Source organism: Schistocerca cancellata, chromosome 1, assembly GCF_023864275.1.
Source record: "Schistocerca cancellata isolate TAMUIC-IGC-003103 chromosome 1, iqSchCanc2.1, whole genome shotgun sequence".
Lineage (NCBI taxonomy): Eukaryota > Metazoa > Arthropoda > Insecta > Orthoptera > Acrididae > Schistocerca > Schistocerca cancellata.
In genome coordinates, this window is record NC_064626.1 from 360005087 (window position 1) to 360030648 (window position 25562).

A 25562-nucleotide genomic window follows, 5' to 3' on the forward strand; every position below is an offset into this window, starting at 1 on the left:
TGAAATATTACAGCCAATCAGTCCTTAAACATTTGCTATTGTGTTATGCACTATAAATGTGTTCCCAGGGCTCAGTTGTCAACTGTGTTCAACAATGTGAAAGAAGTAAATGTTTTGGATTCTCAGGACAAAGCCAATTTGGCTTTGTTGGCAAGACCAGATCTTGGCATTACATTCACCAAGCTGCATTGTTGGCGTTTAACAGAGTTTTCAAAAGCTGTATTCTTGGATGCCGATACTCTGGTGAGCAGTGCCCTGTAGAAATTTTTATGTATGTATGAAGATATGCCCATTTGCTTTTGTGCAAAGGCATCTGATAGTTTCTAGAATTATGTTTTAGTAATTATTTTTTATGACAGGTTCTGAAGAACTGTGATGAGCTATTTGAGAGAGAAGAATTCTCTGCGGCCCCAGATGCAGGGTGGCCTGATTGCTTTAACTCTGGTGTGTTTGTGTTCAAGCCTTCAGAGGAAACGTACCAGTCACTCGTCCAGTTTGCTGTGACACATGGAAGTTTTGATGGTACGTCATCCTTACATTCTAATTGTCGAATTTGGCAAAAATGTGTTGCAATTTTGATATCTCTCTTAACTTGTTTATATTTAATGGAAAGTCAGTAGAATAGAAAAATTTCCCTGATTTATTCTGCTTCCTTGATGCTTTCAATGAGGTCTCTGGTCTTCTGTTGTTTCAGAATCCATAGTCATCTTAGTCATGTCTCTTCTTTCTTTCTTTCTTTCTCTTTTCTAATTTGCAATATTCTCATTGATTTCTGACAAAAATATTATGTTACTCCTATGTTTGTAAAACCTCATTTATAAAATTTCTATTTTAAAATAGATCTACTCTTTCATTATCTGTTCTATTCCTTTCTAAGACAAGTTTCCAGACTTGGCTTGTTTTTTTTCTTTTTTATAAATTTATGCAAAATGATACTATGCTGTAAAGAGGGAAGCCAGGAGTATGTTGTGCATAATAAATGTGCTTGATTGCCACAGATAGCTTGAGGAAAGCAAATGATCCTTTTATCATGATGATGATGTTAAGGGGATCAGTTTCTCTTATCCTAGGGGAAAAATTGTATTTTTATCAGTATATGTTTCTCTTAGTGTTAGATGTAATTGATTTCTTAATCATTATTGTACTAGAGTTAAAAGATTGTTAATTTGAAACAGGTGGGGACCAAGGACTTCTCAATTCATACTTTTCTGATTGGTCAACAAAAGACATTAGTCGCCATTTGCCTTTCATTTACAATATGGTTTCTTCAGCATTTTATTCTTACCTCCCAGCTCTGAAACAGTAAGTTTTTCAAGATTTACTTGATAATAAATTCATAAATATTTCTTATTTTGAATAGCTTCAAATAATTTTGTTTTGTTTAATATTTAATTCTCTTTGCTGTTGTTTAGGCTCTTCATAAACAAACGATGGCACTTTCAAACAGAAAGGAATCTGTTTGTGACAAAATGATTTTTCTTAAAATAAAGCTATGATGTAATTCAATTCATTACACTGTGTGGGATGAGTTATTTGAATGCCATTTCTATATCATGGTTTAAACATTTGTTTGCTATGTCTTCTAGTATTACTTGATGTTTTATTTCAATTTATTCTATGTGCTCTTTAGAACTGAATTTGAATTGAAATTGGTAATGAGATGCATTTTACTAAATAATTGTTTTTAGGTATGGTGACAAAGTTAAAATAGTTCATTTCATTGGTACATGCAAACCCTGGATGCAGTACTTTGACTCTGAGACAAAGAGAGTAAAAGCTCCACCCAATTCTGAACACTTGCAGCCACTTCTTCAATTATGGTGGGACATATTTTGTAATCGGGTGCATTCTGGCCTGAGTACGGACATGGTGAGTCATTTTTTTGTAAGCTTTCATTCAGTTCTGTGTTAAATTCTGTTGTGGAAACATTTTGCTACTTATTGCCTTGTGAGAATTGCTATTAATCTCCAGTTGTAAATCACTGCTGGATGTTGTACATTAACAAAAGATTTTCTTAGTAATTTTTGTTGTTTCATTTTCAAGCTTAATGTGGAAGAAAACAAGGTAAGTGCAGTGTGAGGAGAGCATTTTAGGAGCAGAGCATAAAAAAAGTTTCTATGTTGTTGCTGAGTTAGATGTTGGTAGATAAAATCTGTAGTTTGTGATAAAGTTAAAATCAGTATTAAAACTAAAGAGCAAAGTTTTTTTAGTAAAAACAGTCATGGTTGCTGTTACTTTTTATTGGTAGATGACAGGTTTCAATCTACTACAGAGATTATCATCAGATTTGCATTCCTTGGGAACAGTAGGAATCACTGATGTGGGGCAGGCTCATCCGTGCTGGCGTTGAGGACACTGTACTATCACGAAGGAATGTAGATCTGATGATGATCTCTGTAGTAAATTGAAATAGGTTATCTACAAATAGCAGGTAACAACAGTATGCAACCACGACTGGGTTTACTAAAAAATTATGGTATTATTAGATTGCTGTTTCATGAAACAATATTCCAAAAAATTGAAAATAACGGTTAGAAAATTCCACATTTGTGCCAGAATTGGATGGAAATATCACACGCAGTACTGTTGTGAAACTAGTGAGACAGTGATGCACCAAGAAACAAAAGCGGCCACTGTAATTTTGGTTATAGATGAACATCTGTTTGCAAAACCATGGAAGCTTAAAAATGTAAGCACAAAGGACACGAAAAAGGGACCTGCATATTAAATTTGCAGTAAGTTATGGTATGGAATAAGGTGAAAGGGGGGGGGGGGTGTGGACAATTGTATGTGAAGTGTATAGGTCTGTTAGGATCCATGGAGATGGGACAGGACAGTTGACTGTCTTCTTGTATACAGTGTGTAACACGGGATACAAAGATAGCTCGACAAAAACACAGAATGAGATGTTTCCTTGGTTTGTGACAAATAAGATTACTTCCCAAGGCAGCAATAATTTCTGCAGGGTAAAAGTGGTACATCTGGACTTTTTTGGAATAAATAATTCAAAGAAAAGTGCTGTCAAATGGATGTTGGGATGGAGTTCCATGCAAGAGGCCTTTCATCATAGCTGCTCACAAACTTGCATGATTACATTTGGTATAGAGATAACAAACATTGGACTGTGGAGGACTAGAGTAATGTTATCTGGTCAAACCCTGTTTTTGTATCTAAATGATACATGATGTCATGTTCACAATAGACTTTAGGACGCCTCTAAAGACCGAAATTTAAAAATGTTAGTAACTGGAGGGATTTCTATAATCTTTTACAGCTACTCAAGAATGGATTCTTTGAATCACCTACAGATAATTAAAAAAAAAATGCTTCATTCAACTGGTGTGCAATCAAATTTTGTTGTTTGCCTGTCACTTGAATAAGGATCATAAATTTCCAACCATGTTTTTCAAGATGACAATTTTGCATTCATCAGGCTAAAACTGTGATTGTCTCTCATTTAAAAGGAGCATTCTGGAGAAATCTCACTTTCGTACTAGCTTCAAAAGTCCTGCCCTCTGAACTTCATTGAAAATCTCTGGACAGTTTTGAAAAATTTGTCAGATGTCACATCAGCCAACCTGCTCAGGTTTGCAAGGCACGAGTGATCGGGTAATGGTATCTCCTAACAGCCAGAAATAAGCAGTGAATATCAGCTGCTACTGAGGCTTGTGTGCCCACTACACACTATTAAGATATGGTGACATTACTGTTCAATGTGCCTATGTGTTGTTCTTCAAAGTGGATTGTGGTCAACTGATTATTATGGTGTGTGTTTAAATATTTTATGTAGAAGACTTATTTACTAAACAGCTCACTCATAGTTAACTGTCTTACATTTCCGTTTAAATGTTTGAATGTGTGTTTTTACTTTAAATTTTCTAACATTTTCACCATTAATACAGTCCTAGTACAAATAGCTCATTCATACACCTCATTATTTCCTTATGTCTCTTACTTCCTTCAATCTTTACAAATTTTTTTGTTCTGTTTCAATTTAATTTATATTCGATAAATGTAAATAGCTGCAGTGGTTTACATTTTTTTTTTCTCTCTCTCTCTTGGGTATGGAAAGCAGTCTAATTCACAGAAAATACAGATTCATGCAGCTTTGATTTTGCTTAGTACCTTTTAAGAGGAACTGAACAAAATGATTAGGTTGTGTTGTGTAATGCGTAACTACTGTGAAACATTCTGGCAGATTAAAACAGTGTGCTGGCAACTCAGACTCGGAATCTTTGCCTTATGCGGACAAGTGCAGTTTGAAAGGTAGGAGATGAGATACGGGTGGAAGTCAAGCTATGGGACAGGTTGTGAGTCGTGCTTGGGTACGTCAGTCAGTAAAGCACTTGCCTGCAAGAGGCAAAGGTCCCAAGCAAGTCTCTCCAGCTGGCACTCTGTTTCAGTGCACCAGGAAGTTTCATATTAATGCATGTCTAATACACAAATGTGCCTAGATTTTGTGATTGTGTTGGAGAATGCAAGAAATCATTCTGAAAGAACCTCTTGAATCAATAAATTGATGAAGGAATGTTTTGTAACAAACCCAAGACAACAGAATTTATTTTCCAAACTTTGCAACTATATTTCCTATATGGAAAGTGTTTTAAGTGCTTCATAAAGCCATCACTCTCATCAGGCAGAACGCTCAAAGAGTTTGGAATTTTTTCCCAAATGCTCTTGGAGAGGCAACAGAGATGCAACTCATATGTACACTAAATCTGAATACAAAGTCTGCCATGTTGCAGCAGTTACTGGATTGAAATTTTCACTGTCACGTTGCTATATTTGTTAGCAAATGTATATTTTTATATTCATGATTGGCTAATTTAGGCCTTAAGCCATTTTAAGTGGTTCTCTATAAATTACAAATCGTACATTGTATTTCAGTTACTGCATACTTCCATGTCTCATACGCAAATGATCCTCTTGGATAAGTTAATATGTACATGAGCTATGAAAATTTGATAAGTGTGGTACTTGATGAAAGATCTGTGATATGTGGATTAAACTGGATACAATCAATAATGGATACAGAAATTCTACATCAGAAATGGAAAATAAATAAATCTCTTATGAAAAATGCAATTTTTTTTCTACACCTTGGTTGAATCGAACACATGATAGAAAGCACCTTTAATTTGGAGATAGCAGAAGAATCTGATCGTAAAGTAAGCTTTACAAGAGCAGACTGTATGAGCAACAAGAATTAGTCCACAGACATAGTAACCTTAACCAAAGTATTTTATATAAAAGTTAAAACAGCTATGTTTGTAAAATAGAACACTGTAAAAGATAAATGTAGGTAACAGTAATTTATCACTGTACTCGTATCCTTCAACAAAATGGTGTTCCTTTTCAAGTATAAAAAGCACACTGAATATTCTGTAGAAGCAATGCAAATTTCTGCTTATCTAGAAATAAACCTTCACATAGGTCTGAAACCTATTCTTGGAAATTGTGTGACGTAGTGTCGACCCCAAAACCTTGCCTAACATACCTATTTTATCAGGAACATTTCAAATAACGCCCACAATGGTTTCTCCCCCCCCCCCCCCCCCCCCCAACACACACACACACACACACACACACACACACACACACACACACACACACACACACACACACAAAATCACTTTTTCTTTCTCTCTCTCTCTCTCTCTCTCTCTCACTCACTCACAGGTCTTGTGTGAGATCAGATGGGGGCACTGCGGTGAGCAGGGAAGTGGATTCCTTGAGAAACGTTTATTTTGCGCCCAGGTGCAGATCTTGTTGTAGCAGAGCAAATCTCAGTCTGAGAACTTCTATTAGTTTCTTAAATACAGCTATGGAAAGCTGACTCAGAGTTTCTTAAATACAGCTATGGAAAGCTGACTCCTCTGAGTCAGTCTGTAGTTACAACTTCTACATCAATACTTCACATGCCATCTGATGGTGTGTGGCCGAGTGTACTTTTGGTACCACTAATTGACCTCCTTCCCTGTTCCACTTGCAAATGGCATGTGGGAAGAATGATTGTTGGTAAGCCTCTATATTAGCTCTAATTTCTCGAATTTTCTCATTATGATCATTTTGCGAGATGTATATAGCAGGAAGTAATGTGTTATCGGACTACCCATAAACTACTCTTAGAAATTTCAATAGTAAACTTCTTTGTGATGCACAACGTAAGGTCTGCTATTGGAGTGTCTAGAGCATCTTTGTAACAGTACTTAAGAATCAGTCTAACAAGCACCTTGTAAGCCACTTCTTTCATGGATGAGTTACATTTCCTTATGATTGTTTCTATGAAGGTGCCTGGCACATACCTTTCCTACTATTTGTTTTGTGTGTTCATTCCACTCAAGGTCAGTCTGGATAGTTATTTCTAGATATTTTACAATAGATGTTACTCAAAGCAATTAGTCATCAACAGTACTCATATAACAGTGGATTTCTTGTATGTATGCACAATATGTTACGTTTATTAATGTTCATGATCAACTGCCAGAGCCCTCACCATTCATCAGTCTTCTGTAGGTCAGTCTGCACATCGATATGGTCTTGGGGCATTGCTACTGTCTTACAGACAATAACATCACCTACAAACAGTTTTAAAAGCTTCCAACGTGTTCTTCTAGATCATTTACATACATTGTAAAAAGTAACAGTCCTGTCACATTTCCCTGGGGTACTCCAGAAATTACCTTTACGTCTCTCATTTGTGATCCATAAAGAGCAATGTGTTACTTTTTATCTGCAAAGAAATCTTGAATCCAGTCAAAAATCGGTCACGGTACTCAATAAGTTTGTAATTTTTTTTTACTAGATGATAGTGAGGGACGATGTAAAATGCCTTCCTGAAGTCAAGAAACACTGAATCAACCTGAATGCCACCATTGTCTACAGCACTGTTGGTCTCATGAAGGAACAGAGTGAGCTGAGTTTTGCAGGATCTATGTTTATAGAATCCATGTTGATTTTTATAGAGCAGAGTTTCATTCTCTAAAAATGTTGTAATTCTTGAGCATGTAATATGTTCCATAATTCTACAACAGATGGAAGTCAACAGTGTAAGCCTATAATCATGTGCACCTTCCTACAATCCTTCGTGAAAATGGGAATGACCTGCACTTTCTTCCATTCGCTAGGTACCTTTCGTTTCTCCAGTGAACTATAATGAATTGCTTCTAGGAGAGCAAGTTCTTTTGCATAATCTTTGTAGCATTTTACAGGTATCTCATCTGGTCCTATCTGCCTGCTTAGCTGAGTGGTAAAGTGATTGCCTCCCATGAAGTGGGCCTGGGTTCAGTTCCCAGCTGGGATGGAGATTTTCTCCGCTCGTGGACTGGGTGTTGCGTTGTCATCATCATTTCATCCTCATCACTGGCATGCAAGTCGTCCAGTGTGGCATCAACTGAAATAAGACTTGCACTCGGCAGCCAAACTTCCTCGGCCCCCCTGCGGGTCCGGGGTAAGAATAGGTCCGAGGTATTCCTGCCTGTCGTAAGAGGCGACTAAAAGGAGTTTCAACCGTTTCGGCCTTTCATGTGATGGTCCCACTTGGGGTTTGACCTCCTTTTTTAAAAATTCTACAGAAGTACGAGCCTTTTGGGGAAGGACGCCTTACATGGTGTATCACTGGTCGTCAGTGCACTAAGACCTTGGCACTCAGCATTGTAACGGCGTTGTAACCACACCCATTATTCCTCAAATTGGGCCTAAATGCCGGATGGGTTGCACAAGTTATGCCCATAGTGCGTCCCCATCTGCACCTACGATCATGATGGACTTTCCATGGCACCCGAAATCCAGCACGGTAGCCAGCCCGTTGTGGTGGGGTCGTCATGTACCCTCTAGGTTGTAGCCCCCTGACAACACAGGGATCGTACTGCCGATACTGCCAGTCTCCTTGGGGCATCAGGACTCCCGGCAACGGTCATCCTGCCAGGTGGCCCTTGCTGAGGCTGGGTGGCGCCCGTGGGGAGAGCCCCTAGTCAGAATGGGTGGTATCGGGGCGGACGTTTCGCAGATGAAACGTCAACATGTATCAGGTCGATCTGCGGCCGAGTCTTTTAAAAAGAAAGGTACTGTCTCTGGTTCTGGTTCTCCTACCCTTTCCCCCTTGGCCACTCCCTGGGAGGAAGGACAGGCCCGCCGGCTTGGGGCGAAGTACTTCCCCCGCTATTTAGTCTGTTCTCGGACCGATGGGTGGACGTTCGCCACCTCCAAGCCCATGTTCTTTGTCCAGCACATCGAGGACATCTTCAGGGAAATCGAGGCTCTCAGTAAAATGCGTTCGGGGTCCGTTCTTATAAAGACCACCTCCGCCACACAGTCGGCGGCGCTCCAGGCGTGCGACTGACTAGGGGACATCCCAGTGTCCATTGTCCCGCATCTGGCACTGAATAGGACGCAGGGGGGTTATTTTTCATCGGGACCTCCTGCTGCAATCTGATGAGGAGCTCAGGGCCAACCTGGAGCGCCGAGGCGTGCATTTCGTCCGGCGAGTCTAGTGCGGCCCCAAAGACAGTTGCATCGACACCGGGGCCTTTATCCTCGCCTTCGAGGGTGACGTTCTCCCGGAGAAGGTAAAGGTGATGTGCTACTGGTGCGACGTGTGACCTTACGTCCCGCCTCCTATGCGCTGCTTTCAGTGTTTGTGCTTTGGGCACATGTCGTCATGGTGTGAGGCTGAGCCCCTTTGTGGCGATTGTGGACGTCCTCTTCGTGAGGACCATACATGCACCCCACCACCTCGGTGCGTCAATTGTCCTGACATCCACTCGCCTAGGTCTTTAGACTGCCCCGCGTATCAGATGTAGAAGAAGATTCAAGAATTAAAAACTTTGGATCGTCTCTCTTATTCTGAGGCCAGGAAGAAGTATGACCGCCTCCATCCAGTGATGTTGACAACTTCGTTTGCCTCAGTCATGTCCACTCCTTCCACAGTATCCTCAACCCTATCCTGTCCCCCCTCCACCTCCTCACCCCATCCGGGGTCTATGCCTCCGCCTCCCAAATCCCTCCCTTCCAAATCCTCCTCCCTCGCGGCCCCTGCCCCCTCTGCCCCAGGGGCCACCCTTCCTCCTCCCCCCCCTCCGCCGCCTGAGAAGCGATCCTCTTCTCAGGCGTCCATCGGGGAAACGTTCCGGACCCTGGCTTCCGAGGTCCGGCGTTCCAAAACGGACCCCGCGCGTGAGGACCTTCTTCGGGTCCAGCCCACCATCCCCGTGCCTCATTGGACTTCCAAGAAGGCCTCCAAGAAGAAGTCTTTATCCCCCTCTCCACCCCGGCGCGTTTCGTCTGACGCTCCATCTGTGAGTCGCTGCTCCCGGCCGTCCTCAGTTTCGCCGGGACGCTCTGCTGCCAGGCGCTCAGCTGGCCTCTCATCGGCAAATGATGCTGCCCCTCCTACGCAACCCGGGAAAGCGGCCGCAGCTGGCGACGACTCTATGGAACAGGATCCGCCTCCCGCTGGTTGTAGCGTTGTTCCCTCGAAACCTGGCCCTCCGCGGCCGTCGAGGTGACCAGCTCTTCACCCGTTTTGTTCCCCCTTTTTTTCTGACTAGCGATGGCTTTGTTACATTGGAACATAAGAGGTATTCGATCTAATCGGGAGGAATTAAAACTGCTCCTCCACCTGCACTGTCCGCTTGTCCGTGGTCTCCAGGAAATAAAGTTGCGCCCAACTGACCGTATTGCTTTTACCCACTATACTTCGGAGCGGTCTGACCTCACCCCTGTGGACGGTATTCCAGCTCATGGTGGGGTCATGTTGCTCGTTCGGGACGATGTCTATTACCATCCCATCCCATTGACCACCCCACTCCAAGCAATAGCTGTCCGTATTACTTTTTCTGCCTTTACTTTTTCTGTTTGTACCGTCTACACTCCATCGTCATCCGCAGTTAGTTGGGCTGACATGATGCACCTGATTGTTCAGCTTCCTCCGCCGTTTTTATTGTTTGGCAACTTCAATGCCCATCATCCCCTTTGGGGCTCTCCTGCATCATGTCAGAGAGGCTCCCTCTTGGCGGATGTCTTCAACCATCTCAATCTTGTCTGCCTCAATACTGGTGCCCCGACCTTCTTCTTGGACTCTACTCATACCTACTCCCACTTGGACCTCTCGATCTGTTCTACCACTCTTGCCCGTCGGTTCGAGTGGTATGTCCTTTCTGACACCTATTCGAGCGACCACTTCATCTGTGTCGTTCGTCTCCTGCACCATACCCCATTCCCATGTCCTTCGAGCTGGAACATACCGAAAGCTGACTGGGGACTTTACTCCTCTCTGGCGACCTTTCCGGGCCACGATTTTCTCAGTTGTGACAGTCAGGTCGAATACCTCCCGGCTGTTATCATCAAAGCTGCCGAACGTTCCATTCCTCGTACTATCTCTTCTTCACGTCTCGTTTCCGTCCCCTGGTGGAATGAGGCTTGTAGAGACGCTATCCGTGCTCGACGACGTGCTTTACACACCTTTCGCCGCCATCCTACGTTGGCGAATTGTATTGGATACAAATGACTCCTTGCGCAATGCCGTAGAGTCATCAAAGACAGCAAAAAAGCTTGTTGGGCCTCTTTCACCAGCTCCTTTAACAGTTTTACTCCCTCTTCTGTCATCTGGGGTGGCCTGCGCCAGCTGTCGGGCATTAAGGCCCTCTCCTCGGTACCTGGCCTGACTTCAGGTAATGAGGTCCTTGCTGATCCTGTGGATGTCTCCAACGCCTTCGGCCGCTTTTTCGCGGAGGTTTCAAGCTCCGCCCATTACCATCCTGCCTTCCTTCCCAGGAAAGAGGCAGAAGAGGCTCGGCGACCTTCGTTCCACTCGCTGAATCTGGAAAATTATAATGCCCCCTTTACTATGCAGGAACTCGAACGTGCACTTGCACTGTCCCGGTCCTCTGCTCCGGGGCCAGATGCCATTCACGTTCAGATGCTGGCACACCTTTCTCCGGCAGGCAAAAGCTTCCTTCTTCGTACCTACAATCACGTCTGGACCGAAGGTCAGGTCCCCATGCGTTGGCGTGACGCCATCGTTGTTCCTATACCCAAACCCGGGAAGGATAGACACCTTCCTTCTAGTTACCGCCCCATTTCTCTTACAAGCTGTGTCTGTAAGGTGATGGAGCGCATGGTTAACGCTCGGTTAGTTTGGATTTTTGAATCTCGACGACTACTTACCAGTGTTCAATGCGGCTTTCGTCGCCGCCGCTCCGCTGTTGACCACCTTGTGACCTTGTCGACATTCATCATGGACAACTTTTTGCGAAAGTGCCAAACAGTAGCCGTGTTCTTCGATTTGGAGAAGGCTTATGATACCTGTTGGAGAAGAGATATCCTCCGCACTATGCACAGGTGGGGTCTACGCGGTCGCCTGCCCCTTTTTATTGAATCCTTTTTAACAGATCGAAAGTTTAGGGTACGTGTGGGTTCCGTATTGTCCAACATCTTCCTCCAGGAGAACGGAGTGCCTCAGGGCTCCGTCTTGGGCGTAGCCCTTTTTGCCATAGCGATAATTCCAATTATGGATTGCATTACACCTAATCTCTCAGGCTCTCTTTTTGTCGATGACTTCGCGATCTACTTCAGTGCCCAGAGAACATGCCTCCTGGAGCGCTGCCTTCAGCGTTGTCTAGACAGCCTATACTCATGGAGTGTGGCAAATGGCTTCCGGTTCTCTGAAGAGAAGACGGTTTGCATCAACTTTTGGCCTTCCGCCATCCTTACATCTCGGTCTCATTGTTATCCCATTCATAGAAACAACTAAGTTTCTAGGGCTCACGCTGGACAGGAAACTTTGTTGGTCTCCGTACGTCTCTTATTTGGCTGCCCGTTGTACACGTTCCCTTAATGTCCTCAGTTCTTAGTGGTTCATCTTGGGGAGTGGATCGCACTGCCCTGCTTCGCTTGTATCGGTGCATAGTCCGATCAAAGCTGGATTATGGGAGCCTCGTCTGCTCGGCCATCCCTCTTACGCCGTCTCAACTCCATCCACCATAGGGCGTTACGTCTTGCGACCGTAGCATTCTACACTAGTCCCGTCGAGAGTCTTTATGCTGAAGCTGCCGAATTACCATTGACCTACCAGCGCGATGTACTGCTTTGTCGGTATGCCTGCTGGCTGTTGTCAATGCCCGACCACCACTCTTATCAGTCCTTCTTCGCTGATTCTCTCGACCGTCAGTATGGGTTGTATGTGTCTGCCCTGCTGCCCCCTGGAGTCCGCTTTCGTCGCCTGCTTCGACAATTGGATTTTGCCCTCCCTACCACCTTCAGAGAGGGTGAGAGCCCGACACCACCTTGGCTCCAGGCTCCGGTTCATATTTATCTCGACCTCAGCTCGCTCCCGAAGGAGGGTACTCCGGCTGCAGTGTATTGCTCACGGTTTGTCGAACTTCGTGCGCGACTTGCCAGTCACACCTTTATTTACACTGATGGCTCCAAAACTGATGATGGTGTCGGCTGTGCCTTTGTCATCGGGGCCGTCACCTTTAAATACCGGCTCCTCAACCAGTGTTCCAGCTTTACGGCCGAGCTTTTTGCTCTCCATCAGGCCGTTCAGTATGCCCACCGCCACCGCCATTCATCGTATGTACTCTGCTCTGATTCACTCAGTGCTCTTCAGAGCCTTGGAGCTCCATATCCCATCCATCCCGGGTGCAACAGATCTTTTCTTTTGCTGATGATGGCTCTCCTGTCAGCTTTCTGTGGGTTCCCGGCCATGTAGGAGTGCCTGGGAATGAGGCTGCTGATGCTGCAGCCAAGGCTGCAGTCCTCCTGCCTCGGCCAGCCTCCCATTGTGTCCCGTCATCTGACGTTAGTGGGGTTGTTTGTAAGAGGCTTGTGTCTTTTGGTGGGATACTTGGTCATCACTTCAAGGAAACAAGCTCCGGGCAGTAAAACTGTTCCCAACTGCTTGGACAACCTCCTCCCGACCATCTCGGCGAGAAGAGGTCCTTCTGACCAGGTTGCGGATTGGGCATTGCTGGTTTAGCCACCGCTACCTGCTCTCCGGTGACCCAGCCCCGCAGTGCCCTTGTGGTCATGCATTAACAGTGCGCCATGTTTTATTGTTGTGTCCCCGTTTTAGTCAATCTCGTGTTGTCCTGTCTCTGCCATCTACTCTAACAATTGTGACTGGGTGCTAATGACCTCAGTAGTTGAGCGCCCTTAAACCCCCAAAAAATAAAAAAAATAAAAACCAGTCTGTTGCCGTACATGATGCTCAACGTACATCTTACCAAAAAAGATAGGTTGCTACTAACTGTAAAAATGTGTCAAGTTGTGGCCAGGCTCATTGAAAATACTGTTACAGATTTAGCTTTTGACCAAAGCCTTCTGGAGATGGCTGTCATGTGTGAATGAATGCAGGCACACGTGTGTGTGTGTGTGTGTGTGTGTGTGTGTGTGTGTGTGTGTGTGTGTGTGTGTGTGTGTGTGTGTGTGTGTGTGTGTGTGCGCAACCTGGAATCTCCATTGTTCATTATGTATCTTCATATTTTCATGCCTAATGAAGCCATTTCCATAACCAATACCTTTAATCTTCTGATATTTTTGCTACAAGATGTCCAGCTGTCTTCAGACTGACATTAAGCAAGCTGATGTATTGTGCTGATGTGCATACAACCACAAGCACTAACAGCTCATGAAATGTCACTCATGAGGCAGAGATATATCCTAATTGCACGTCATTTGTAATTAACACTGTAGTAACTTTGGCACACAATAATTATGCATTATCAACATGGGTGCTGTACTATTGTTGTTAAGAGCCAACTGCTGCAAGTGCTGGATTTCATTCTCTCTCGAAATTGAAGCCACTAACATGATTAAGTCAGTCCTTTGCCACATTATTTCAATAGCTTTCTTGATGCTCAATTTCCAGAGGACAAAGCAAATGCCAAAATTTGGACATAATTGTAAAACCATACAGTTGTCAGGCTGGCTGCTTGATGTGGCATCTGACCTTTGAAGTTACACTTGTGGAGATCTAGCCTGGCTGGTGTATGAAATATACACACTTGTGCAGGGAACAAATAAGTTTTATTGCATGGCACAGAAAATAAGAAACTTATTAAGAATCAGCAGTTTTGGAGAAGTTCAGCAAACGTGTAGAATATTCTCTCAAGATACAAGAATAACTCTTAATGTAGTGTGTAACTAAGTAACTCAGGAATATATCTCTGAAAAACAATAAATAAGTGCAATAATAAGTACATTCTCAATAGAAATAAAACAGCAACTCAGACAGCTGGCTCGAAAAATGCTTTGACAGCCACGATGTAAATAAACACGTGTGAGGCAACATGGCACTGCACAAGGACTGTAATCTTGGTCACGAGTGATCCATTGCAGTGCAGTGTTCATTCACCACAAATTTGTCAGGTGGTAGCATCATAAGTGTTCATTGTACTGTTATTGAACAGTTCGCACCATTCACTTCGGATCTTGTACAACTTTGCCGTGCAAAGGATCAGACATCCTTTACAGAGCCAATGAGTGGTATGTATGGTGGCAGGTGAAGGATTACTCCACCTCTTTTGAAGATTTGACCTATTTTGGAAGAAAGATTCCCTACATACCGTAGAAAACCTGAGTTTAGACTTTTTCCTCCTAAATTTCTTGAAACAGAACGTTCAGTTTTAGGTTTAATTGTGAATATTTGTGAATATTGTATGGTGGTAGCTATTATCTTTCAAAATTTTGAATATCAGTACTGACCGGCTGTAGTTAAACATATTTAGTATTTATGTATGGAACTTAAATTATGGTGCTTCCTATTTGCAGTTAAATGATGTAGTATTTGTGAAATAAGTTTGCCTCACATAAACTATTGTGTACAATCTGAGAGACAGCAGTCAATTGAATTACAAAAGATCACACTGACTCTGCAGATAGGTGCAGTAGGTACTTTTAGCATTCACTGTCTCAGGAGGACATGGTAGTGGCTTTTATTTTATACTGAGATTGGCTTCAGTTTTTGGGAGGAATTCCGTTGTTGTTTTTTTACGTTGTTGAACTAATGAATGACAGTGACTGGGAGGAGAAGAATCCATAAATTTGAGATGTATCACTCAAGGCATTGTTTCACACTAGTGAATTCTTTAAAATTGTGCACATTATTGCACACATTTCAACTTTTTGTGTGACAACAGATGACTATCACAATAGCAAGACCAAAGACCTACCTTTTAGTCACAGATTGTCGAAACATGCTACAATGGATTGTATTGTATGTTGCTACCACATTTCTGAAAAGTGTGATAATGTATCAGTTAAGTTCTGCTCTAACAACTGATTAAGCATTTTAGATGAATAGTTGTTATACACTATTGACACAGAAGTGAACCAAAACAGAAACTGATGTGCCACACAGCATTATTCACAAAGTTGCATTACAAAGCTGAAATTAAAACTCCATTTTATAGGTGGGAAAGATGCACAAAATTATGACAAATTGATAATTCCAACATGGTAACTCTACTGGAATAAAAAAGACTCTTGTGCCAGTAGTTACATAAGTGGTGAGTTCCCCATAAGGTGCTACAATGTGAAGAGAATATTTGTCTTAAATTTTATAATAAATACTAGCAGAGTACCTGATGTTGCCCAGGTATGTATTTATTCTACCTCTATTAGTCCATTTCCTCCTCACCTCTTCTCTCTCCTTGTTATCACTTAAACCTCAATCAGATGTTGCTGGTTCTTACCCCCACAGTATTTCTCTGCCAGATAGTAAGTTATATGTGTACCAAGTTCGTTTGAAATAGGTCCAGTGGTTTAGGAGGAGATGTGGAACATACATACATTTTTTATAATATGTGTGGATTACTGTATGTAGGAATTCAAGCATAGCTCATTAACTTTGTAGTAAATGCAGCAGAGTTTGCAGTGTTTAGTGTGAATCTGTGTTTCAAAAGTAAGTATTGTGTTCTCTCTCTCTCTCTCTCTCTCTCTCTCTCTCTCTCTCTCTCTCTCTCTCTCTCTTTCTTTTAAGCATGGGCATTTGTCAGTCTGCATGGATAAGCCTGTATATTTATATAAAAAGCCATGCTTCTAAATTATTTGCCCAAAATAAAAAATCTAATAATATGGAATTGTAACCTTTTCTTTACCACACGAGATCTAAAAAAGAGGAGGCGATGTATTATGTTACTGAAGCATTCTCATGGCGCAGTAGTGCCAACACTTTTTATCTTGGATTGATTCCTGATTCTGTGTCAATCAACTTAGCGACAGTTGACCGCAGACACGCTGTTGTATTGTGGCAAGCATTCCTGTGAAAATCTCATTCTTGTTAAACAAACTTGTTACAAAATTTGCTGCTGCTCTTTCAATCTTCTCTTTATACTACACTGTAAAGGTCCCAAATTGATGAGCAGTATTAAAGAATCAGCCAAACAAGGATTTTTTGTAAGCTAATCTGTCTTGTGAGTGAATTGCATTTCCTTAAAGTTCTTCTGAAGAATCTCATGTGACCCTTATATCATTTTGTGCTCAGTGCTTTGCATTTGCTTCTGTTGAAGATCATCTGCCAATTCCTACACCATGCAGTGACTCTCCGCGGGCCTACATACATTTCATTTCCGTGTTCTGGTATAATACTTTCCTTGATGACAGCCTCTAAGTAAACAGCATAATGAAACTTCAAATTGAAATTCCATAAGCTTGTATTTTGTCAACTAGGTGACAGTGTAGAAATTGCTTCCTAAAAGTCAAATAAAATGACATAAACTGTGTGCTTGTATGTACTGCTGTCATGATTTGTGAACTAATAGAACAAACAGAGTGTAACAAGGTTACTGTTAAGGCTCCATGTTCAGTCACACAGTGTTTATGATGTCCAAAAAGATCATATTTTCTTGTGCTTAAAAAGTGTTCCCCTATTTTACAAAAATGATCTACCTTGAAAATTGAAATAGCCTGCACTTTTTTTTTCTAAACACTTGCAACAATTTGATGTTCAGGTGACCAACAATAAACTTAGATTAATTTGGTATTTGTGCAGTAAGTGATAGGAGAAACTATAATGCAATCTTTCTTAGTGAAACAATTGTGGAAGATAAAATTCAGTATTTTAGCCTCATGTCATCCTCTGTGCCTTTGTCAATATAACTGAATATGTGCATGACTGACATTTTTACTGACTTTATGTAAGATCAGAACTTATTAAGATATTTCATTGTGTCAGCAATGGAATGTTGTCTTAAATTTTGTGGAATGGTTAATGTTTCTCCTTTATTCATCTTTTGTTCGTCAACAATGTATCAGATTCATTTAAATTTGTGATGAAGCCCTTTGCTTCTGTAACAACATTGCAACATGGCTAATGAATCACAGTGGGTCTTTTCCACCCTTCACAACTGTTCTCAGCATTGAATTGCATCCAATGTTACTCATTATATTCATCCCCAGAGGTGAATTTTCAGTGAAAATTGCTCAGTCTTCTGTAATCTGTTTCTTGTCACACTTCCTAATCAGAAATATAATTTAACTGCATAGATAAAAAAAATCTACTCAACAAGTGGCAGTTGGAGAACACACATATAAAGAAATGTTTGATGTATGCAAGCTTGTTCAAGGGGAGGGAAGAGGGTGAAGGAAAAGGACTGGTGAGGTTTAGAAGAAGGTTATTGTTAAAAAAAGTTACCCAGAACCTTTTGTCAGTGAAGTCTTACCAGAAGGGGTGAGAAGAAAAGAAATATTTTCCTATTCTTAAAATTCCTTTTGATACCCTTTGGTCAATGACTCTATAGAAACCTTATGGGCACTGTCTCTCTTCTATGTTAACCGAATCAATAAGTTCAGATCTGTATGTTCCTAGGGTGTAGCTATGAGTTGGTTCTCTAATTGCACAAGGTAATTGTTGCGTAAGCGGTTAAGACCAATACCACATTAATTCCTGTCCCTGAAACCTGTTCTAATCATATAAGTCACCCAGTTTTTAGCTGTAATTGAAATATTTCGAATTATCGTAACATAATCAGGAAATTTACACGTGACATTCACAGTTTCCACTGAAGATTTTTGGCACTACATCTATTAAGCCAAGCAAGCTACCGTAGCATGCTTGACCCCCATCTTGGATGATTTTTCACTCAAATTAATCATATTCAGAATCTGTAATAACCTTACTAGATATAAGATATCTTAATCGTAATAAAATTCTGCCCCCATTGGCATCTTGCCTATCTTTTTCCTAACAATTTACGTATTAAGAATTATACTTTATTCCATTCTTCTGAATAATACAGTTCACAATGTACAGACCATATTGCAGGACATTTTTCTTCTGTGCTTTTAGTTTACTTTAGGGAGACTATTGAAAATCTGTAAAGGCATTTCCAATTCTTTCAAAATATTCTTACCTTTGACCAATTTTTCTCCTTTATGTAGTTAAGGTAAAAATGTGTGAATTTCTGTTGTTTGTGTAACCAGTTGTTCACAAAGGGTAGAATGAATGTTAACTGGCAATTCTGTATTCTCTCTCGCCCATTTCCAAGAAAAATTGATCATTTCTTGCTGTGTATGCTCTTGGTTCCCACAAAAACACAATACAGCAAAACTATCTTTTTTACATAAAATTATTCATGAATAGAAGTGAGCTGTAAGAAACCAGCCATGTTCTGATTTAATACAAAGGGCTTTTTCTTAATCACAAAGATTTAAGCTCAGTCAATCCAGTAATTGAACCACCTACTCAAGAGTTCTGTATGATACGCATAAAAGAATCACAAATTAAATTGCCTCACAGATCTCCTCTGGAGAGTAGAGTTTGAGCCGTGCATGTCATTTTATACTTACTAAATACTGAAGATTTTTTTCTAACTAAAGTTAGTGTTCTAAATCGTGACTATTACTACATATAAGAATTATGCTTCAGCACATAAAATTTGTTATAAAGATTTAATTAAACAACCACATTTCAGCTTTCTAGTGTAGACATGTAGAGGTGAAAAAGTGTGTGAAATAAACAAAAGCAAATAAATGTGTGTGTTTGTGTTACTGTATTTGTTGATGTTAAATCATAATTTTGTAAAATGTAGCTATTTCTTTTTAAAAAAGTATATTTTTGTTTTACAATTTTTTTTAAATTCTATCACCATTCTGGTAGAATTTGTTATTACTTTCTAGTAAGAGGTGAAATGTAGAAAAATCTTACTTTGTTGCTGGCCGGAGTGGCCGAGCATTTCTAGGCGCTACAGTCTTGGAACCCTGCGACCGCTACGGTCGCAGGTTCGAATCCTGCCTCGGGCATGGATGTGTGTGATGTCTTTAGGTTTAAGTAGTTCTTAGTTCTAGGGGACTGAGGACCACAGCAGTTAAGTCCCATAGTGCTCAGAGCCATTTTGAATCTTACTTTGTTGTTAAAAGTTCACTAAAATTCTAACAGAATGGTGATGGTTTCCTGTGTAGTACTTCATTTTATTGCTTTCTTACTCATCCAGTTATTATAGCATTGATTTTGACTAACTTTTTTAATTTCTTCTTTGTTTTGCATGATTTGCTCTGATAGAAACATCGAAGTTCTTATGTGGCACCGCTTACTGCACATTCTACTGCACGTACTGATGTACATCCTGCACGTGTAACAGCTGATACAAACTTTGCATCCAATTTCTCTAATAAACAGAACTCTAATCTTGCTGAAACTGTGTACAGTAGCCCCGATGTGAGTAGCTATTTCACTGATCCATGGGAAGAGCACAATGAAACATGTCATCCAGAACACTCCAGTGATGCAAAACATGTGGAAAGTCAGGAACACTATAATAACAATTGTATAAAATCATTGCCTGCTTTTGCACCTTCAGTTGTGGAAGATAAAACCATTAGCATAGTATATGAAACTGAGGAAGGTGATTCTTCCCCAGAAAGTGAAATTACAGCTAGTAGTTCAGTCCATTTAGACTGTGATAAAGATTCTGAAGTTAAAATTACTGATGCCATCAATAAAGCATTGCACGATGACAACATTTATTGGCAGCAGAATTTAGAATCTTCTGAAGATAGGTCAACATTATTACCTGTGGTAGTAGATTGTATTATTGAGGACGAAGTTCGGCATAACTGTTTTCACCAGTCTGGAACTGGTTCTGAAGATGTCTCACGGACTGAAAGCACTTCTGAAGACAAGCATTTGGACGAGAATCAGAACAGTGAATTAAGTGTACCGGTCATAGAGAACAAAGACAGCAAGCAAGTGTCCCATTTTCCTAATACTACACAAGCCTTAAACTTCCCTAATCCTCTTAACACTGGCCAGGTAAATGAGGTCCACAGTGATCATAATGTGGACAGTAGTATAGAGAGTGAATGTGACTATATCAATACTGGACCTGCAGCAGACAGAGTACAGCAAATAACAGAAGTAAGTAAGCATGCATTTTCAATTATTTCAGTTTTTGTGGCTTTACAAATCCATCCAAGCAAATAACTGATTATTTTTTCATTCTTAGCTCCATTATTATTAAAAGGTATGCCTTAGGCAGTTCTAGATTCCAACTGTCTCAAGCCGGAGTGAGGTGACATAATGGGAGGAGCAAAATTGTCCAACTTATCACAATAATCTCTGGAAGTAAGATGACAATATTTTCAAAATGTTAATGGATTCATGAGCTTTCTGACCCTGAAAAATTTCTGTTGTAGAGCTAAGGAAGATAGTTTCACTGTTAATGGAGAAATAATTTGGAACTTACATGTACAGTTTCCCAAAAGTGTTCAGACACCCATCGTTATTCATTCCAAAGATGCAAACCATTCAATAAGAGCACACAGGCTATCTCTCTCAGTTTATGTCTGTATTTAAACACAGAGGAAGGCTATCTGTCAAGTGCTAATATGTTAAATGTGGTGTTTCCATTCTTACTGAAGCATGCTGTAGTATTGCTACACTTTCTTAGTATGTTTACATTTTACCTAACTGTCAGTCAAGTTCATCCTAGTCAGGAATGCTCCCTAAGCTATTAAGGAGAATATTTAAAAATTGAGTGGCTGGCCATCTATTATGTTGGTGATCAGCCAGTCATGTGTATCTGGGGAAAAAATAGTCTATCCAGCTAATCATAATTTCATCACACAGTATTTCCTCCTAAGTAACTCAGTGATCATGCCCATAGGTTTGTGCATTGCTGAGTGACCATGTCATTGCCTGCCTAATGGTTTTATGTGGATGTTTTATCTGGGAGCCTTTACTACTCAATCAAATTTGGTCAATCAGTGTTGGCAGTGATGGAGTCTGCAGATTGGTGTTATGTTACATCATTTCACACCAACATTGTCACACATTTTCAAAAATGCTGCTAATGTATTTTCATAGTACATCACAGTAAATTTATTTTTGTATTGACAGATTTCTTTGCTCATTTCAGAAACTGCATACATTAATGTTCATAAAATATGCTGATAATCATGCTGTTGAAAGTCCTAAAACCAATATCATCATCATCATCATCATCATCATCATCATCATCATCATCCACATCTGTAAAGCCTTCCTCAATGACCCACGGTGCATAGCCTAATGTGTGTTTAGAGCATATGTAGTGATATTGTCTGGAGGCTCTTGGAAACATTGTATTTTAATAAAGACTGCCAGTCCTCCTCCTACCAAAAGAAGTTCCAATGGAAGTTGATGGCTAATGAATTAATTTGCTTCCAAACTTATCACTTAGGAATTATAGCTGTTATGTGTTCCAGTATGATAGAAGTTACCTGAGATTGTGTATCGTATGCTGTGTTACTTGAATGGGAGTTGAATCAGACAGTGAATTTCATACATGTAAATAGTTCATGAAACAAGTAACTGCTTAAATCACATTTTGATATCAGTGCCAAATATGAGCAGCCTCTGTGTTTGCTAGATGGTAATCAAGGTTCAGTTGGTGGCAACAAGTACTAAATATTCTTCCAGCATTGTTGACCTTTTCTGCAACAATTAATAATAAAAAATTGCAAAAGTAAATTATTAATAGTTGTGAGAGCAGTATCACAATTTACACATTACATTGTTATTTGTCATATTGTATACATTTTCTATACAGCCCTTTTATCAGATTTTTCACACAAATTCTGATTACTTGTTTTTTGGTTCCTTACACTGCTGATTAAATAAATTTTCATCTGTAGTTTTATTTTGTTCAATACCTATTATAAATAAATTCATTCTATTGTCAGGACTGTATTACAATGTGAATTTGGAGGCTAACAGAGTATATTTTATTGTGAATACAAATGGTCAAAACCCTTAATAATGTGTGATGTTGGCCATTAATAATACTGGTGAATGGAAAAACTGCACCCAAGTTGGATCACAATTCTTAGATAATCTGAAAGAACATTTAAGCATGTACCTAGACACATTGCTTGGTGTGTTGTAATAATTGACAAGTTGTAACTGATTTGTGACTGAGATGTCAATTATTGACCAAACATTTTATATGATGAGCAAGCAGAAAAGAAAATTTTGATTTTGTTACGTAGGGGGTCATTTTTCACTTCATTTACTGTCTCTCTAATCATAACTTGGTGTACATTCAGTGATAACTTACTTCTCTCTCCATGGATTAACCATTAAATATAAGAATATAATTAAAATGAAATTAATCCTAGTCTTTGGACTCTTTTGTTCATTTTTTAAAGTATTTAATGTACAGTAGTAAAATTTTTACTTTGTGTTTAACTTATCACAGGCTGGCCTTGCTGGAGCATTTGCACAGCTGACACTGGGAGCACCTCGAACAGCAGCTCAAATCGCATATGATGAACATGTGCGCCGGCAGGCATGGGAAGAAGGCAGATTTGATTACATGGGCGCTGATGCCTTTGACAATATATGGCAGAGGATAAGTGAAACATTGGCTACAAAGCCTGAAAGTAAAGGTCAGGAGTTGACTTCCACCACACAGCAGTAATAAGTTTTCTGTGTGTGTTGTGCATGTATACACTTTTAACATGCAAAGGATGCAAAACTGAATAGTCTAAACCTCACAAGAAGTGTAGAAAATTAACATAATCCCAAGAATGCTTTTTGTAGTTTCTGTTTATCGATACTTAAAGAATGTCATAATAGAAAAAATAGTGTTTGTATACTACAGACATGCTATATTTTGATACAGCAATGATGCATTATATTTGTATAATTCTTTCTGGTGTGTCTTTGGTCATATCAAAAATTCATTTGTTTTATATTCTTCCCAGTTCAATTTCTGTTAAGACAGTTGATAGATGTGGTTGAGGTTCAGACTATAGAATGAAGACTAAAAGCCTAATGTTCTGCAGTTGAATTTTGTGAAATACTAAAGACTGACAGCTAATTACTATTGTTCTGTATTCTCTTGAAAGTGCTGTCTCTTTTCTAATATATTTATGCTTTATTTTGAGAGAATTAACTCTTTATACTCATTTTCTATGCACTGAATAGTTCTGCAAGAACTCTATCAAGAAGGCTATGTAATATTTAAATTTAATTTTGTATGTTTGTGAATGGATGCGTGAAGGCATGTTGCAGGATCCAGGAAGTGATCTTTGAACTACAGGGCAGCAGACTTCTATCTGGGCAGCTTCTCAATGTAGACAACACTCAATACCTAGAAAAAGACCTAAATTGAGAAATTTAGTTCTTTCAGCTCCATTGTCCACTACTGTATTTCTCTGAGAATTTGTATATGTTCCAAATTTGTATTTCAGAATCATATGGAAGCTAGATTTATTTTGAAAAGTACTCAAAGAAACATGGTAGCAACATTCATCGTAGAAAAATGCATCGCTGGAGGATGAGTATTCTGTATAAAGCATTGCCACCTGAAATGGCTTAACAGTATCAATCTGCTGTCATTTGTTGAACAACAGCTTTAAGACAAGTTAATTTGTGAGCATTTTGATAGAGACTTCAATCTTACATAGCATTTCTTCAAATACAATGCTCTGAGTACTGTGCTGGAACTTTCTTTTAATATTGAGAAAGTTATATTACAGTGGCTATCAATATATTTTTTGGACAAAAAGAAAAGGAAAAAAAAGGCTGTTGTATGCACCGGTAATTCAGCTGTTTTTCCAAAGGCAAAATCGTAGTTACCATCACAGCACAAATGAAAATTTTAGTTTGATTTCTGCTTTCCAGTTGTTTAAAACAAAAGCAGTGTGTAATGAATTGCTGCAAACTCAAATTTTGTTGTGTGATCAGTAGTGCTGCAATGATTTCAGTTTGAATTAAGACAGATAGGTAAGCAGTTCATCTAGGTGCAGCAACTTACAGCTTTTGTTACTATGAATGAATGATATTAACTGAAAGATCTGTTATCTTTTACCTTCCTTTCTTCTGTCTTTACCACATCCAGGTCAATCTAAGACCTGACTTGTTACATTATAACTCAGTTTGTGATACTTTTTATTTATGCTTTTGTCTGATAAGCAATATATGGCAGTGTTCTTAAATACTTCTGTGTGAAAATAGAAGTAGTATTTGTATTTCATAAATACTGTTACAAGGAAGATGATAAAAAATTAAAGTTTTTCATATTTTATGCAATACTGCCATTGTGTTTTGACTGCCTCGTGTGAAACTTTCTTCTTTCTTCTGCAGTCAGATGTGTGTGTTGTAACATTCTCTAAAAATGTAAAATTTGGAGCAATTTTCTGTAAGAATTGCTTTGTTATTTTAATAAAAATTTACCAAGAACTTGCATGTTGTTTTTTTTGTTTTTTTGAACTGTACTTTTAAAGTGTAGTTTGTATGGCTGTTAGAACATAATGTATTTCGCACAATAACATTATTATTTTTTTATTTGAAATTAATATTGCCATAATAAATTATTTTCAGAAAATTGAGGTGTATTGCTGAAGCTTTAATATCACAACTGATAATGCTTTAACAAAATGCATAGTGTTATGTGTCTAACACTGAAAATTGGTATTAAAATAAAATCATCATTCCAGAAATAGCAGGATATTTTAACAGCATTTAGTAACATACATCGTTGTGAAAATAGAGGCATGGCACTCTTTATAAAAATATGGAACAAGCAAGTTGTTATACAGCTGGTCTTTTCATTAATTTTACAAGTTTATGAAAGATTATCGATAAGCAATACACATCAAATACTCAGACATATGCAAATAAATATGTATACTGTTATAAAACAATTAAAGAACTTGTTTTGACTGATATAGTTTACATAATGAGGTGGGAAAATTTTCAAAATGTAAACTATAAAATAATCTGATAAATAAATATGATGATGATGATGATGATGATGATGATGATGATGATGATGATGATGATGATGATTATTTGGTTCCCCAGCAAATCTATCAATGTGTGTGTGGTCTTGGTTAGATTCAGGGGTTGTGAGAAATCAAAGAATAAGACTTGTGAAACTAAAAGAAAAAGTACATTACAGTAAAATAAAACCAAAACTGTAAGTGAAATAAAACAGTCATTTCAAAGTACAAATCTTCAAAATAAAAATCTACTTTTGGGAAAATTAAATTGTTTACTTCAACCTGTGCACTGCAAAATGCTTAGATCCTCCTCCATACATTTTTCACAAATTGGTGAAGTCATTGCTGCTTAAGCC

General features: G+C 39.6%; 1 protein-coding gene across 2 annotated transcripts in view; it reads left to right on the forward strand.

Annotated features, from left to right (window-relative positions):
• The window catches only part of LOC126174356 (proteoglycan 4-like), a 76499-nt gene that overhangs the window by 17572 nt on the left and 33365 nt on the right, over positions 1-25562 (forward strand). Inside the window, exons 3-8 of one of the 2 annotated variants that reach the window (XM_049921028.1) lie at positions 69-243; positions 360-522; positions 1176-1302; positions 1689-1869; positions 19502-20356; positions 22677-22866. In XM_049921028.1, the coding sequence (XP_049776985.1) occupies positions 69-243; positions 360-522; positions 1176-1302; positions 1689-1869; positions 19502-20356; positions 22677-22866 (1691 nt within the window). The remainder of the gene's footprint in view (positions 1-68; positions 244-359; positions 523-1175; positions 1303-1688; positions 1870-19501; positions 20357-22676; positions 22867-25562) is intronic. The other variant, XM_049921029.1, reaches the window with a different exon arrangement.